This window comes from Tenrec ecaudatus, chromosome 14, assembly GCF_050624435.1.
Source record: "Tenrec ecaudatus isolate mTenEca1 chromosome 14, mTenEca1.hap1, whole genome shotgun sequence".
NCBI classification, from domain to species: domain Eukaryota; kingdom Metazoa; phylum Chordata; class Mammalia; order Afrosoricida; family Tenrecidae; genus Tenrec; species Tenrec ecaudatus.
The window spans coordinates 10958011-10974959 of record NC_134543.1 but is presented as its reverse complement, the minus strand read 5'-3'; the positions used below and the strand labels follow the sequence as shown (position 1 = coordinate 10974959).

At 49.5% G+C, this 16949-nt stretch overlaps 2 protein-coding genes and 1 pseudogene across 3 annotated transcripts; 2 read left to right on the top strand and 1 right to left on the bottom strand.

Moving 5' to 3' along the window:
• The first annotated feature begins 3113 nt into the window (after positions 1–3113).
• On the top strand, positions 3114–4401 carry LOC142425952 (eukaryotic initiation factor 4A-I pseudogene; annotated as a pseudogene).
• Positions 4402–9558: 5157 nt separating this feature from the next.
• On the bottom strand, positions 9559–11991 carry MOAP1 (modulator of apoptosis 1). Its single transcript, XM_075530967.1, has 2 exons — positions 11739–11991; positions 9559–11600 (listed from the first exon to the last, which is right to left on the bottom strand). Exon 2 carries the CDS (start codon positions 11544–11546, stop codon positions 10482–10484), a length of 1065 nt encoding a protein of 354 aa, XP_075387082.1. The 5' UTR covers positions 11547–11600; positions 11739–11991; the 3' UTR covers positions 9559–10481.
• A 48-nt stretch (positions 11992–12039) lies between these two features.
• Positions 12040–16243, top strand: LYSET (lysosomal enzyme trafficking factor). 2 transcript variants are annotated; one of them, XM_075530970.1, is made up of 2 exons: positions 12040–12109; positions 12982–16243. In XM_075530970.1, exon 2 carries the CDS (start codon positions 12998–13000, stop codon positions 13391–13393), a length of 396 nt encoding a protein of 131 aa, XP_075387085.1. In that variant the 5' UTR covers positions 12040–12109; positions 12982–12997; the 3' UTR covers positions 13394–16243. The 2 variants fall into 2 exon arrangements, with proteins under 2 accessions (XP_075387085.1, XP_075387083.1); XM_075530968.1 differs by lacking the exon at positions 12040–12109 and adding an exon at positions 12146–12556.
• Positions 16244–16949: the final 706 nt, after the last annotated feature.

Below are 16949 nucleotides of genomic sequence, written 5' to 3'. Positions count from 1 at the left end.
TCCTCCCTGGGGGACGGACAACAGAAAAGTGGGTGAAGGGAGATGTTGGACAGGGCAAGATATGACAAAATAATAATTTATAAATTATCAAGGGTTCATGAGGGATGGGGGAGCAGGGAGGGAGGGGAAAAAATGAGGAGCTGATGCCAGGGGCTTAAGTGGAGAGCAAATGTTTTGAGAATGATGAAGGCAATGAATGTACAAATGTGCTTTACACAATTGATGTATGTATGGATTGTGATAAGAGTTGTATGAGCCCCTAATAAAATGACTAAAAAAAATAGTGAAGGGGTGGAGTTTAGCCTATCAATCAGGTTGCAGCTTGATGACCTCATTTGGAGGAGCTAAGGAGATCAATAGCTCGCTGGAGGCAGACACTTACTCTCTTCTTCAACTTCCTGTGGACCAGTCACATGGAGTTACACTGATGGAGCCAGAACCCTGGAGTTGGAGAAGCCACGTGGAGATCCCTGCCAGCGCTGATGCTTCCATCGCCACTGGATGGATCCACAAGACTTTCTACCCACTGGCCTGTGATCTTTCTGCCTTTGATGCCATTGTGTGTGTTGCATGCGTCTGAAGAGAAATTTATAGACTGGTATTGGACATATGGGCTACTATGAGATTTACGGACTTGATCTGGACTGGGTCCATTAGAGAAGCAACTCTAAAGGCACTGTGGTGGTGAGAATCACATCACTGTGAAAGAGGGGGAGTGCATGATGGGGACCCAATGCCCACCTGTAGACAGCTGGACACCCCTTCCAGAGGGGTAGTGAGGAGGAGATGGGCCACTCAGGGTTCAGTGTAGCAACAATGAAACTCAAAACCTTCCTCTAGTTCCTGAACGCTTCCTCCCCTCCCAATCTTCATGACCCCAATTCTACCTTGCCTTGCGGACCTGGTTATACCAGAGGATGTACAGCAGTGCAGTGGGGATCTGGAGGCACAGGGAATCTAGGACAGACGAACCCCTCAACACCAGCGGTGGGAGTGGCGACACCAGGAGGGAAGGGCGTGTAGAAAGGGAGAACCGATCTCGGAGATCTACGTGTAACCTCCTCTCTGGGAGATGGGCAATGGGGAGGCGGGTGAGGGGAGACGCCGGGGAGTGTAAGATAAGATATAATAATTATTTATAAACTATCAAGGAACCAGGGGTGGGATCGGGGAGGGAGGGGGATGGGGGGAAAAAAGGGAAACCGAGCTGATTCCAGGAACCCAAATGGAAGGTGAATTATGAGAGTGACGAGTGCAACGAATGTATAAGGGTGCTTTGCTCAATTGATGTATGTACAGATTGTGATAAGAGCCTTATGAGCCCCAATAAAAAGATTTTTTTTAAATGTTGAAAAGCAAGGATGTACTTGAGGATATACTTTCCTACGGTATTTTCCATTGCCTCATATGCATAAGAAAATTGGCCACTGAATAAGGAAGATAAAGAAGAATCAATGCATTTGAATTATGTTCCTGGTGAATAATATTGAAAATATCGTGGATTGCCAAAAGAACAAACAAATCTGCCTTGGAAGAAGTATAGCCAGAAGGTTCCTTAGAGTCAAGGATGGTGAAACTTCATCTCATATGCTTTGGACATATTGTTAAGAGAGACCAGTCACTGGAGAAGGACATTATGCCTGGCAGGTTGTCAGTGGAAGAGAAGAAGGCTCTCAAGGAAATGGTTCGACACAGCGGCTATGACAAGGAGCTCAAACATCACAGCTGTGAGATTGGTGTAGGACTGGCAGAGTTTGGTTCTGTTGCGCATAGGGTCGCTATGAGTGGGACCAACTTCCTGACACCCAACAATGACAGCAACAATATTTAAATCCCTCCAGAAATTATTATTAAATGTATTATTTCTGAATAAAACTAAAAAAAAGAAAGAGCTGTATATCAAAGAGTAATTGTATATTAAGAAAACACCCCAGACCAGTCCAGATCAAGTCCATAAGTCTGATATTAGCCCATATGTCTGATACCAATTTATAAATTCCTCTTCAGACTCACACAGCACATGCAATGATGTTGAATGCAGGAAGATCACAGGCGAGTGGGTGGAAAGTCTTGTGGATCCAGTGGTAGTGGAAGCATCTCAGTGCTGGCAGGAGGAAGATGAAGCAGAGAGTGTGGGTCTGGCCTCCAGTGAGCTATTTATCTCCTTCACACCTCCAAATGAGGTCTTCAAGCCATGACCTGACTGACAGGCTAAACTCCACCCCTTCCCTCTTAATAGTCTCAAATAGACATCAGGTTATGTAACCACTGCAACATGTTTAAGCAGGCTGCTGGTAGGGGCCATTGTGTCTGTTCTGACTCATAGCAGCCATACGTACAGCAGCACGAACACTGCCCGGAAAGCACCTTGCTCGCAGCTGTTATGTTTGAGCCCACCGTAATAGGCACTGGGTCACCCAGTCACTGGGGCCTTCCTTTCCTCAGATGGCCTCTTTTACCAAGCGGGATGCCCCTCTTCAGGCACTGGTCCTTGCCAGTAACATACCCAAAGTCCAGGAGACCAAATCTCTCCATCTTCACTTCGAAGGAACCGTCTGGCTGTACTTATTCCAATATATGTTTGTCTTCTGGCTTGCTTTTCTCTCACTGCCAGCGATGCCGATAGGGCAGGGTGGAACTGTCCCTGTGAGTCTCTGAGGCTACGGGACTAGTTTGTCCCATTTTTCTCCTGTGAAGTGGCTGGTGACTTCGAACTGCCAACCTTGTAGATTGCAGTGCAACATGCAACCACTCAGCCGCCAGGGGTCCTTCATTCTTCTGGCAATACATGAGCTTTTCAATCTTCTTCACCACCCTCCTAGGTCAACTGCATCAATTCTTCCCGAGCCTTATTTATTGCTTGGTTTCTACTGTAGCTGAGGTGGTTAACAGGCGCCGTGTTGATGTAGTGGGTCGTGCATAGGGCTGCTAACTGCAAGGCCAGCAGTTTCAAAGCCCCAGCCACTCTGCAGGAGAAAGATGAAGCTTTCTACTCCCATAGAGATTGCCAGACCTGGAAACCCACAGGGGCAATTCTACTCTGTCCTATAGGGTATGAGTCAGAATTAACTCAATGGCAGAGAGTGATTGAAAATACTATGGGGGGTTAGTTTCTAAGGATCATGTCTGCGAGCCAGGATCCCCGGTCTAGAGACAATGGCCCTGATGGGATGGAGCCCGAAGGTGTCATCGAGAGTAACTGGAATGAGATTGTTGACAGCTTTGATGACATGAACCTCTCAGAGTCCCTGCTCTGAGGCATCTACGCCCGTGGTTTTGAGAAGCCCTCTGCCATCCAGCAGCGAGCCATTCTTCCTTGTATCAAGGGTTATGATGTGATTGCTCAAGCCCAATCTGGGACTGGGAAAACTGCCACTTTTGCCATATCAATCCTGCAGCAGATTGAATTCGCTCTGAAGGCCACCCAGGCCTTGGTTCTGGCTCCCACTCGAGAACTGGCCCAGCAGATACAGAAAGTGGTGATGGCAGTAGGAGATTACATGGGTGCTTCCTGCCATGCCTGCATTGGGGGCACCAACGTGCACGCCGAAGTGCAGAAGCTGCAGATGGAGGCTCCCCATATTATCGTGCGCACCCCAGGCCGTGTATTCGACATGCTTAATCGAAGATACCTGTCTCCCAAGTATATCAAGATGTTTGTACTGGATGAAGCTGATGAAATGTTAAGCCGTGTATTCAAGGACCAGATCTGCGACATATTCCAAAAACTCAACAGCAACACCCAGGTAGTCTTGCTGTCGGCTACAATGCCTTCTGGTGTGCTTGAGGTGACCGAGAAGTTCATGAGGGACCCCATTCGGATTCTGCTCAAGAAGGAAGAATTGACCCTGGAGGGTATCCATCAGTTCTACATCAATGTGGAACGTGAGGAGTGGAAGCTGGACACGCTGTGTGATTTATATGAAACCTTGACCATCACCCAGGCAGTCATCTTCATTAATACCCGGAGGAAGGTTGACTGGCTCACTGAGAAGATGCATGCCCGAGACTTTACTGTCTCTGCTGTGCACGGAGATATGGACCAAAAGGAACGTGACGTGATTATGAGGGAGTTCTGTTCTGGTTCTATCAGAGTCCTGATTACCACCGACTTGCTGGCCAGAGGCATTGATATGCGGCAAGTTTCTTTAGTCATCAACTATGACCTGCCCACCAACAGGGAAGACTACATTCACAGAATTGGTCGTGGTGGACGTTTTGGCCGCAAGGGAGTGGCTATTAACATGGTGACAGAAGAACACAAGAGGACTCTTCGAGACATCGAAACCTTCTGTAACACCTCCATTGAGGAGATGCTCCTCAACGTTGCTGACCTCATCTGAGGAGGGGCTATTTGTCCTGCTGCCCGGCCCTGGCCAGGGTTCAATCCTGGGGGGCTAAGGAGGGGCAGCAGGAGGAGGGGGGAGGGAAAGGGAGCCAAGGGATGGACATCTTGTCATTTTTTCCCCTTTGAATAAATGTCACTTTTTGAGGCAAAAGAAGGAACCGTGAACCTTTAGACACCCTTTTCTTTGGGGTAGGCTCTTGCCCCAGGCGCCATCTCTTCTCCCCAAACAAAAATCACTAATCCATTTACCTAACCTAGTTACATCTCCCCACCCAGCCAAATTCCTCTGAAAAGATTCAAGGGACTGCAATGCCACTCATCCCGTTTGCTGGACCAAATCTGGAGGGAGAAGCCCGGAGTGCGGGCCCAGAGCACTGTTCCTACAGGGGAGCAGGGGAGAGGTGGTAGCCGTTTTTACGTTGTTTTATATAGTATTTATTGATTCAGAAAAGACAAAAAATTCTGAATAAAATGACTTGGAAACTGCCAAAAAAAAAAAAAAAGAAAATACTATGGGGGAAATTAGCGTAGTCTTCAAAGCGACATCTTTGCTCTTTAACAGTTAAAAAAGGTCTTTTGCAGTAAATTTGCCCAATGCAATACGTCCTATGATTTCTTGACTGCTGCTTCCAAAGGCCCAAGTCACATGAACTCCTTGACAACTTCAACCTTTCCTTCATTTACTGCAATGCTGCCTCTTGGTTCAGTTGTCAGAATTTGTATTTTCTTTAGATTAAGCTGTCGTCCGTATCAAAGGCTATAATCTCTGCTTTTTATCAGTAAGTGCTTCAAGTCCTTCTCTTTCAGCAAGTAAGGTTTCATCATCTGCATATGGCAGATGGTGAATGAACCTTCCTCCAATCCTCATGCCACGTCCTGCTTCATAAGGTGCATCTTCTCTATTTCTCACCCTACAGGTTGAGTAAGTATGGTGGGTGAAAGGGTACAACAATGAGGCCCATCTTTCCTGTTTTAAGCCCGCCGTTAGCTCTTGAGTTTGAAGGACTGCTTCTTGGTCTATGTACGGGTTCTGTATGAATGCAATGCGGTGTTCTGGAGTCCCCATTCTTTGAAATGCTATCCATAATTTATTATAGGCCATAGTGGTAGTTACATAACCTTGTGTCAACTTGAGGGTGTGAAGAGTGAAGGGGTGGAGTCTAGTCAGTCAATGGCAGGTCACACGGCCTGATGATGCCTCATTGTGGGGATGGCCTTCTCAGAGGGAATTTCCTCTGTCTCTACCTTTGTCTTCCTGTTGACAAGCCATGCAGAGACTTGCTGAGACCTTCCAGGACCCCCTCTCTCTGCTTCACTTTCCTGTTCACAAGCCATGCGGCAGAGACCTGCACGAGCCCTGTGATGCTTCCATTGCCATTGGATCCACAAGACTTTTCACTCACCGGCCTGTGAGCTTCCTGATTTCTGCATCACTGCATGTGGCTGTGTGAGTCTGAAGAGAGATTTGTGCACTAGTATTGGACTTATGGGCTAATATCAGTTTTATGGACTTGATCTGGGCTGGTCTGGGGTATTTTCTTGATATGCAACTAGTCTTTGATAGAAAACTCTCTTACGTTGTATGATCCCCCAATAAAATAATTTTTTTTAAAAAAGAAAAAAAAGCCTCTCTTACATATATAAGTGTCCCTGGACTTGTTTCTCTGGCCAACCCGGTCTAACACACCCATACTCAGATACTGTTGTACAGTCAATAAAATGCAAGTAGTTATCTGTTTTTAGCCAGGATCCATTTGATGTCAGCAGTTATCATTCCATGCCTTCTTCTGAATCCAACTGGAAGTGCTGGCAGCTCCCTGTTGCTGCCTGGCTGCAACCATTGTTGAATGACCGTGAGCAAAATTTTACTTGCACGTGACATGACGTCAATGCTATTGTTCGATAATTTCCCCATTCTGTTGGGTCACCTTCTTTGGATTGGTCAGAAATATCTCTTCCATTCACATGACCAGGTAACTGTCTTCCAAACTTCTTGACATGAAGAGTGCTTCGAGCAGGGCATCGGTTTGTTGAATCACTTCAAGTGGTATTACGTCAATCCCAGCGTCCTTCTGTTTCTCCAGTGCCTTCAGTGCAGCTCAGACTTGCCCCAATATCATTTGCTCTCGAGTGGCAGGAAAACCCAACCCACTGCCATTAAGTTGGTTCCAAATCATAGCTACCCTGTAGGACAGAGTAGAATTTCTTCTTTGGGTTTCTGAGAGTATGAATAACAGGTTCCCAAATATATTTGGCCTACTGCCCCTTCTTCAGGTAAAAAAAAAAAATTTTTTTTTACTCTGTGCCTCCCTGACAACTAAAACCTTTTAAAAAAATAATAAGACCTTTTTTACTATAATCTAGGATATTTGCTCTGGCAGCACCCCTGGGTCATCCAGGTGACCCCCAGGATGGATTTGAACTGCTGACCTTGTGGTTAACAGTTCAACACCTTGCCCACAGAGCTACCAGAGATGTTGTTAGGTATGGTCAAGTCAGTTCCATCTCGAGTGACCCTACCTACATACAGCAAGGCGAAACGCCTGGCCCCGCATCATCCTCCCGACTGTGGTACCAGAGTCCACCATGTGGCAGCCCTGGCAGTCCAAGTCCATCTTGTAAGGGTCTTCCTCCTTTTCACTGACTACATGCTCGACCACGGGCCCTGCTGTAGTGGTTACGAGTTGGGCTACATACAATCTGCATGGTCGGCAACTGGAATCCACCAGAAGGTCCTGGAGAGAAAGACTGGTCTTTCTACTTCCGTAAACAGTTACGGTTTCAGAAACCCACAGGGAGTCACTTTGAGTCAGCATGGACTCAATCCAAGGATGATGTCTGCTTCCAGCGACTGGTTTCTCCTAATAACATGTCAAATTATGTCCCAAATGTGGCCGTTGGGGATTATTTTCATGATAGACTTTCCCCCATTTTTCACCAATTTTTCAAACAGTTGTATCGGATGGCTGCCATTCATTTTCTTGTGTGCTCCTCCCCACCCCACCCCCCCTTGCTCCCTAGGTTTTGTAAGTTCTCATGCGCTCTTCAGCTGTGACTGCCCAAGGTTTCTGGGTGGTTCCGACAGTCAGGTGCTGGGTTACGGACCCACCCAGTGGTGCCACTAGGGAAAGTTCTCGCAATTGGCTTCTGCCAAGATCGCCGTGTGCCGTGCCTTGGATTCCGGCACATAGCACTCCTGTAGAACTCAGTAGAGCGGTATGGGAATGGTGGTGCCGAAGAATATTGAAAGTACCATGGACTGCTAGGACAAATGGATCGGTCTCGGAAGGAGGAAGGTCAGAGTGCTCCTTAGAGGCAATGATGGCAAGATTTCATCTCACGTACTTGTGCTGTCTGGAGGGACCAGTCCCTGGAGAAAGACATCATGCTGAAGTTGAGGTGCAGCCCCAAAGAGGAAGGCCCATCACAAGATGGACTGACATAGTGGCTGCAGTGACAGGCTCAAGCATGGGAACAATTGTGAGGATGGTGCAGGGCTGGCAGTGTTTCCCTCTGTTGTGCGCAGGGTCACTCTGGGCCGGAACCAACTGGATGGCACCTAACAACAATCTCCACAGAACTTCCCCAGGGGGTTTCCTAGACTGTAATATTTAACAATTAGTCAGGTCTTCTCTCCTGCAGACATTTGCCAAACCAGGCTCCTGCTATGACTGCAGCCCAGAAAACCCCTGGAGCAGGTCTCTGCTCTTAAAACTCATGGGTCTCCTAGGTGTCTAGTTTGCAGAATGGAGCCCATGCCACACTCGTGCACAGAAGGCATACATGTATGAGTCGTGGTCAAGCCCCAGAGGACCGCTGGTGGCACAGCGATGAAAGCACTTGGTTTCTAATGGAAAGGTCGGAAGTTTGAATCTATCAGGTACTGTGCAGGATTAAGGTGTGGCACTTGGCTTCCAAAAAGGTTAGAGCCATGGGTGGTCCCTGGGCGATGGTGCTACAGGGTCAGTGGGTGGGATTGATTGGGTGGCAGTGGGCTTGGGTTAACACTTGCCCTGCTCCTCTGTGATGCTGGGACATAGACCTCCTTGTGATTGCTTCACCTTTCTTGGTGACGGGCCTCACAGTAAGACCGGGACTAGATCCTGCCACTTCTTGCCATGTCACCCTGGTCATGTCTCCCTTCCCCTTTTGGGGCTCATTTCTGTAAGTGTGAAGCTGGGTTTCCCTACAGTGCAGATTTTTAGGAGGATGAAAGGAGAAAATGTGGTCAAACAATGGTTAAGCCTTCTGCAGCTTACAAGGTCAAACCCACTAGCAGCTCTGTGGGCAAAAACACCGAGTGATCTCTTGGCAAGATTTCATCCTAGGAGACCTTGTGTGAGAGGGAGGGCTACAGTGTCAGACTCTCTAAGGAATTGGGATTGAGTCAGCAGCACACAGTGTCATCTTCTCTCCCCCATTGTTCCAGTGCGTCAACCACAGGTCCTTGTGACAATCTCACCCAGAAAGGCACTTTTGACCCTTTGGGCTCATGGGAGCAGCAGTCAAAAAAAGTCCAAAGATGATGTAATGCACTGGCCACATCTGCTGTAACCAGATCTCTTTAGAGGGTCAAAGAGCAAAAATGTCATTCTGAGAATCAAGGTGTGCCTGAGCCTGACACAAGCCGTATTTTCAACCGCTTTGCAAGCATGTGAGAACGTTAAAGTTGAATGAGGAATAAGGACAACTAGTAGAGAAATGATGCATTTGAATTCTGCTGGCAAAGACTATTACAATTATCATGGACTTCTAGAAATATCAACAAATCTGCCTTGGAAGAGGGATACAGTAGGAACACTCCTTGGAAGCGAGGCTGGCAAGACTTCATCTTGTGTACTTCAGATAGGCCATCAGGAGGGGTCAGTTCCTGGAGATGGACAACATGCTTGGTAAGGGTCAGTGAAGAAGAGGAAGACCGTCAGATGGACTGGCACAGTGGCTACAATGGCGGCTCAGCGTTCACCACTGTGAGGATGGTGTATCAGGCAATCAATTTGTATTCTGCTGTACAGGGTCTCCCTGAGTAAGAGCTGTCACAAGGGCCTCAAACAACCACCACACACCGGACACCAAGAGGGAAGAGTCCAAGGGAACTAAGGTTGTATGACCTCAGTGGTTTTCAGGTGTCAGCTTTTGGGACCATCTGCAGGGATTAAATCTTTCTTGAAATCATGATATGAGTTGAGCAGATAGAGAAAAATGCCATTCCATTAGCATTCCTTTATTTTATAAATTCACATTATAACACCTAATAAAGTGACATTCAGCGCATTACCATGCTTTAATGCACAGCAGAAACCTGGGGTTAGAGGTGGTAGTTGAAAACTTTTCAGCCTCAGCATCCAGCCCCACCTTTTGATTGCACAGAGTAAGTAAAATTCTCACCCACACGGAAAAAGAGCAGGACCTCACCCACTGCTGAGAAATGTCATCTCCCAGAGGAGATGATGCCTGAACACGGGACAACTATGACACAACAGTATCCCCCTGACATGCTGCATTTGCTCCTGTCATCACACGAGGGGGCAGCTCAAGGAGCTCTTCTGGTCAGCTTGTGCCTGAGCCCTGCCAGTCACCTCAGTGCACTACATGTCTATAGGGACACGGGATTTTGTAGCTTTGTAGGATAAAACCAACTCGCAGATTCTACTTTAAATACACAAAAGCCAGTGCAGAGTGGCCTCCTTCTGAGTCAGGAGCACGCCCAGGAGACGTTAAACAGACGTCCTCTTTTGCACTGTGAACATGCGATCAGGAGGGACCAGTCCCTGAAGGAGGCTCTCATGCTGGATAAAGTGCAGGGTCAGTGAAAAAGAGGAGGACCCTCGAGGAGGTGGATTTGACATAGTAGTTGTCACAATGGGCTTGATCACAGCAATGTTTGTGAGGATGGTGCAGGGCCAGGCGGCGTTTGTTCTGTTGCACGTTGGGACATCAATATGAAACGGACCGACCTGTCGGTACCTAGCACGAGCAGCAGCAAACAGGCACAGAAATGACAAGTGTTTTTACACCAAGCACAGCGCAAACACGAGTCACAGGGCGGCGGTAAGAGCAATAGCTGGGTGATGGGCCGTGGTGCCTTCCTTCCCTGCTCCATGGCAGACCTTCCCTCCTGGACCCCTGAGGTTCAGGTGAAATCACCTTCTAACACTGCCTGCAGAAGAAGGGCCTCTTCCTCCTCCTCAGCCGCTTCCTCCTCCTTCACCAGGGTCAGCAACTGCACTAAGCCTGGCGCCGAGCCATCCTCCGGCAGATCCAGTCTCCTCCGAAGTGTCCTGTCATCCGCCCCTGCCAGGATCTGGTCCAGGCGGGCCTGATTCACAACATCTTTCTCAACCGCTCCCCTCTCCACCAGCTTCTGCAACAGAGGCTCCAGCCTGAGCACATACGCGGGTAACTTTTCTTCGGCGTTCTGGTAGGTTGTTAGGAATTTGACCTGCAACTCCCTAGGGTTATCGATAACCCCAAACACCTGCTCAAGCGCCTGGAGACACTCGGGGACCGTAATCAGAGGGTTGTTTATCTTGAGGACACGGATGACCTCGCATGCTGGACCCTTAAGGCACTCTAGCAGACGCCGCCTTTTCTCTGCGTCGGACACCTGCCAGGCCTTCATCATCTGGGTGGTGTGGAACAGCCAGGAATCAAACTCTTCTTCCCCTGGCTCCGGAGGGTCACTGCCAGAGAACACTTTCAGCTTTTTGTATTTCAGGTACTGCAGGGCCGGCTGCAGGGCCTCGTCTAACGCCTCTGCCAACATAGGGGTCCCCACCTGTGGGACCAGGTTCGGGCCTAGGTCAAAGGGGTCGGTCCCATACCCAAGAGCATTGGTGAACTCGGCCACCGTCAGGCCCTCTCCCTCCAGGAACTCATTTAGCCTGTTCAAAAATTCGTTGTCTGGGTCAGGGGGCTTAAAGATGACGCGCCAGGCACCGCCTTTGCCCGGGATTTCCTTGGGGACCACCGCGAGGCTAGTCTCCTCAGTCAGACTTATCAGGGCCACCACCCTGTTCTCTGCCCTCCGGAACATCCTGCCCAGCAGTCGGTGCTGGCCCAGAGACGCCAGGCCGGCCTGCAGGGCCTCCTGGATGTCCGCCTCGTTACAGGTCAGCGGGATGCCCGCGACCAGCAGAGCTTTGCGCGGGTTCATGTCCATGCCCCGGCACCAGTCTTCCAAGAGCCTCAGCGTCATGGCGCCCACCCACCGCGATCGGCGCGATCCTCCGAGGTCCCGCGGGCCGGCAGCCTGTCAGGGCAAAGCAGCGGGTTAGTTCAAGGGCTCGAGGTCGCAGAAGCAGCCTCGAGGATCCTCCTCCCCAGGTCCCCCGCGCTCGGCGGCAGCGGCCAGGGGACCCCGTCCGCCGGGGCCCGCGCAGCCCCTCACCAGTCGCTCGGGGTCCACCGCCGGGGCGCGACGGCCCGGGGCCGGCAGAGCCCCCTCGGCTCGGAGACGGGGGCCGGGAAAGCGAGGCTCTGGGGACAGGCCCGCGTAGTGCCCGCGCCTCTGCTCTCTCAGCCGGAGTCCCGAGCGAGGCCAGCCACGCAGCGACGCTCGCCCGCCTGCAGGACAGCCCGCCACCAGCCGCCACTGCCGGCTCCCCTCAGCCAGGTGCTGGGCGCGCGCGAGCAGAGCGCCTGACGTCAGGAAGGGGCGGGCCTTTCGGGGCAGGGCGCGCGCACTTCCGGGCCCGAGCCGGAAGCTGGGCTGCAGCGGCGTCTGGGAGAGCGGGCGGGCGGGCCACCCGGGACAGGAAGGTGAGCTGCTGGGCCTGCCCAGCTGCGCTGGCTCTGCCCGTGGCCACTGCTCGGCGCGGAGCCCCCGGCGCTGCTGGGCGGCGGGCCCGGCCTGGCGTCGCCGGTGCAGCCCTGCTCGCGGCCGGCGGCGCTGCAGCGTCAGGGGGCGGGGCCGGCCGCGGGGAGGCCCTGGTGGCCGCGGCGCCTGCGGACCGGCGGGGTGCCCGGCCGGGGCTCCGGCTGCGGTGACAGGGGGCGGGCCGCCGCGTGACTCGCCCCAGTCACGCTCCACGGGATCACCAGCAGCCGGTCTCCGGGCGGGCTGCGCTCGCCTTTCTCCGAGCCGGGAGGCCCGTGGGATTTCTTTCATGGTGGCTTGCCCTGGGAAATGCAAAAGCCACCTGATTATTCAGAACTGAGTGACTCTTTAACGCTTGCCGTGGGAACAGGAAGATTTCCAGGACCACTGTAAGTGTTTCGGAGCGGCTGTCTTAACGTGGGCCCCTGGTGTTGTTTGTGAAACCCAAGTTTTCACGTTCGAAGGGACGTTTTCCATCCAGAAAGGATTTGCGTTGTAAGCTTTAAATGTTCCTAGGAGATTTAGCTCCAACTTCTTCCGGACGCGGAGTCCGGTAAAAAGCAGAACTCTATGTACCGAAACCAAAGGTTTCATTTGCTCGTGACTTAGGTAAAATAATCTGCCATCCGATTGTCTTTCTTAATAAATGTGCATGTAATTTGCTTCTTCTGAACCATTAAGTGGTAGTCTCCTAGTTGAAACCTCATTCGAGAGGGGCAGAAAAAAAACTCGGTGGCTGTTAAGTCGGGGCATTGGGAAAGTTAGCGGGATGGTGTTCTCCAGCCTGACAAGCATTTTGTTTTTTCCTTTGAAGGCACAGAGCATGGAGAATGATGAACTTCCGCCAGCGAATGGGATGGATTGGAGTGGGGTTATACCTGCTAGCCAGCGCGGCCGCCTTTTACTATGTTTTTGAAATCAACGAGACTTATAACAGGCTGGCCCTGGAGCACATCCAGCGGCCGCCGGCCGAGCCTCACGAAGGAACTACCTGGACACACTCCTTGAAAGTGCGCTTGCTCTCCCTGCCTTTTTGGTTGTGGACCATTGTTTTTCTGATTCCGTACTTACAGATGTTTCTGTTCCTTTATTCTTGTACAAGAGCTGACCCCAAAACAGTGGGCTACTGCATCATCCCCATCTGCTTGGCGGTTATTTGCAATCGCCACCAGGCATTTGTCAAGGCTTCTAATCAGATCAGCAGACTGCAGTTGATTGACACATGAAAAGTCAGCCCCCTTAATGATTACCAACCGGCTACTTGGAGTCTGGTGACAGAGATGGCGGTTCCTGCACTGCTCTCAGGAAGTTGCGGTGGGGCAGAGGCTTTCTGTCTGTGATCAGGGGGCTGGCTTCATCTGAAAGTTGCCGAATTTGGAGGGAGAACCTGAAAGATGACAAAATCACGTTGGTGACATTCTAATTTTGGAAGTACTGTCCTGTCTGTCATGTGCATTCTTTAGAAACAGAACTCACTGGTATTTTTTATTCTGTACAACATACTGGTGATTCATTCTTTCTCCTTTGAGGAAAACATGAATGAATATGAACATTTCCATTGTGTCAAATGTAAAAAGGTCCAAACATGGTCATAAAATTTAAATTTTATACAATTACTTGGCTTGCTTTAAAGTTCTTCAGACAAAATTCATCCTGTGGTAACAGCTACTTATGCTTGCTTAAGATTACTTAAGGAATGGCTTGCTTGATAAGCAATTTGTACTTCTTGGTAATAGCTGTCATTATGATTGTCTGTTTGAAAAGAAACAAACAGAAAATGAGACTGAGATATCCAGTGTTTCAAAGTCTAGAGAGACCTTACAAGTGGAGTATGAGAACACTGATCAGAGGTCGTTTAGTCCAGTCCCTGTTAGATGCTATGTTGCTGCCACATGCTGTTCAGTTGATTTCCACTGTTGGTGACCCACACATGATATTAACAATGTGCCCCATCAAGTTTGGGGCACAGGGATCCCTGGGCTGGGATCTTCTCAGGAGCAGGTCACCAGGTGTTTCTCCCATGGACTTGCCGGGTGGGTTCGAGGGCAATCTTTCAGTTGGCTGTAGTTGCTCCAGGCTCCTTCAGTTTCACTCTTCTGAGTCGTGGAATTGCTAAGCAACCGTTTAGGTCAGGGACCTGTTGCCATCCATGTAGCTCCTTTGTGGCCACACCACAATTTGGGACCTCCCTAAAACCCCCAAACCAAATGTACTGCTGTCTAGTCATTTCCAACTCTAGGTGATCCTCTAGGACAATGCGGAACTCCTCCATGTGGTTTCTGGGTCTGTAAATCCAAGCCTGATGGGTTCAAACCTCTGAGTTCTCAGTGATCTAACACTTAACCCACGGTGCCACCAGGACTCCTGTGGTACCTGTGTACACACCGAGTGACCCTGCATAGTTTCTGAGACTCACTCTTCAGTGGCTTTTCACAAACAGGTATATTCTCACATCAAGAAACTGGAAGTCAAACAAAAAAAAAAAAAAGAAGCTGGAAGTCTGAAGTCGGGGCAGGCCCTGGGGCCGGTGCTTGTCTCAGGAGGTTCTGTTCCTTTAGAAGATCTTCCTGTGGCTTTGCATTTCTCCTCCCTCATCGGAGACTAGATCTTTAGGGGCAGACACAGCCTCATCTTTCTCCTTAGGTAGGCATCACCAAGGCTCCTCTACAACCCTAGGAGATAGCAAATACACTGATTTTACAGATACGGAACTGAGGCAGAAAAGTTGAGTAGCTTGCCTAAGGTCACACAGTAGACATTGCCAGGTTACACCCAGGCACCAGTGCCTCTGCTCTTCAGCACTGAGCTTTTCACAAATGACGCCTTTCAGTACTGGGTTCTACCTTCCCAGGCCAAAGATGGGCAAGGACAGCAGTTTGAGACAATCAGCCACCTGCTCCTCCGGATACCAAAGCTTTCTACTCCTGCAGTTAGCCTCAGAAATCCATAAGAGCAGTTAGTTCTACCGGGTCCTATAGCATCACCGTGAGTCAGAATCAGCTCGATAGGCACTGAGTTTGGCTGTCTTAAATTTTGGGGTGGTAGTGGGGTTGTGGTTACCTGTTGGGCTAACTGCAAGTTCAGTAGTTCAAAATCAGCTGCTCCAAGGGAGACTGACTGGGCTTTCTACTCTTGTACATTTACAGTCTTGGACACTTCCAGGAGTTCTATAGGGTGCTATGAGTTGGCATCAACTCCTGGCAGTGAGCTGAACTAAGTTTTGATCCACTATTGGAATTTCAAGCAAGCAGAAGTTTGCACTACTTGTGTTTAGGTGAAGGTCAGCGGGCTTATGTCTTTTGAGAACTTCCGTGTGTATGAGGCAAGTGCTGTTTATAGGGATGGTGCCCAACCGGCAGATAAGGCGGCTCTTGAAACCAACCAGTCTGACGCACAGAGAGGAGGAACATGAAGATGCCCGAAAGGGCAATGACTGAGTGGCTCAGGCTCACATGCCCAGAAGAGCCCAGCTCTTTATTGCGCCACACGGCTGCTTCTCAGAGGGAGGAAAATGACTGAGTGGCTGCTTATCTTTTATTTAGTCGAGGCAGTCTTAGTTCAGAAATGACTTAATAAATTAATTTTAACTGTTTTATAAATGTTTGATGTAACAGCGACTTTGTACGTTTGCTACGTGTAAAGCAGTGGTTCCTTTTTCTATACGCAGACCTTCTCTTCTATCCATCACAGTCCAGGATTGGATTTAGTAAGCAGAGATCAGAAAACCCTGATGGTAGAAGTACTCACATTAACTGCAGTGGGACTAAGGCAGTATTTCCAAATGTAATTACTCAGTTTCAGGTTGTCGGTTATTTTTAAAATTATTATGAGGCATTATCTCAAGCTGTGGATCATCCTGCCTTTATGTTATGACTAAGCACTGTGTTAAAGTACTTGGGAGGGGGAACGGAGTATGTGCTGTTGTCTCCTAGACCGGATCAACCGAGGAGGAGGGTAAACGAATGGGTAGGAAAGCTGGGCATTATAGTCCAGGTCTTCATTTTTGTACCACACTATATAAAGCATTTATCTAACAATAATTATTTAGTTACACTTGAAATAAACCCTGCCAAGTATGTGTTTGTTTTTTCCTCCTGAAGTGGTTACACGCCAAGCTGCAATCAGCAAGGTTGGCAGTTTGAAACCACCAGCCGCTCAGCGGGAGAAAGATGGGGCTGTCTACTCCAGTAAACAGTTTTGGAAACTCAGAGGGGGCAGTTTTACCCTGTCCTATAGGGTCACTGAGTCAGCATCAACTCAATAGCAATGAGTTTAGGAGTGGTTTTGGGCATATAAAGGAGCAGGGAACGCAGAATCTTGTGAACAGCAGACAGTGAGCACTTTGGAATCTTAGGAAAGGGCCAGGCATCCTAGGGCCTCTTCCTAGTAAACAATGTGCTTCCAGATCCACAGAGCTGTATCTCACACTGGTCTAACTAATCATTTACAATTGCGCTCGTAGTAAGTCCTTCCTAGTAGAGTAGGTGCTTGTTTTTCTTTCTCCTGAAACATTTATTGAATGAGTCTTGAGGGCAGATGCTGTCTTTCTTCAGCGGTGCCAGAACAGGAAGTAGATAACTGAACTGCAGACCCAAACACCTACCTTGCAGGTCTTTAGTGCTCACACAGTTTTAGTGGAAAGCTGCCTGCCAGCGAGTCCATCCCCAATCATGACAACTCCACGGGCAGAGCTCCTTCCCCCGGTGGACAAGGTTGTGACTTCTGGATTGCCAGGCAATGTCACTGGGATGGGTGTGAACCACTAACCTCTTGGCTGATAGC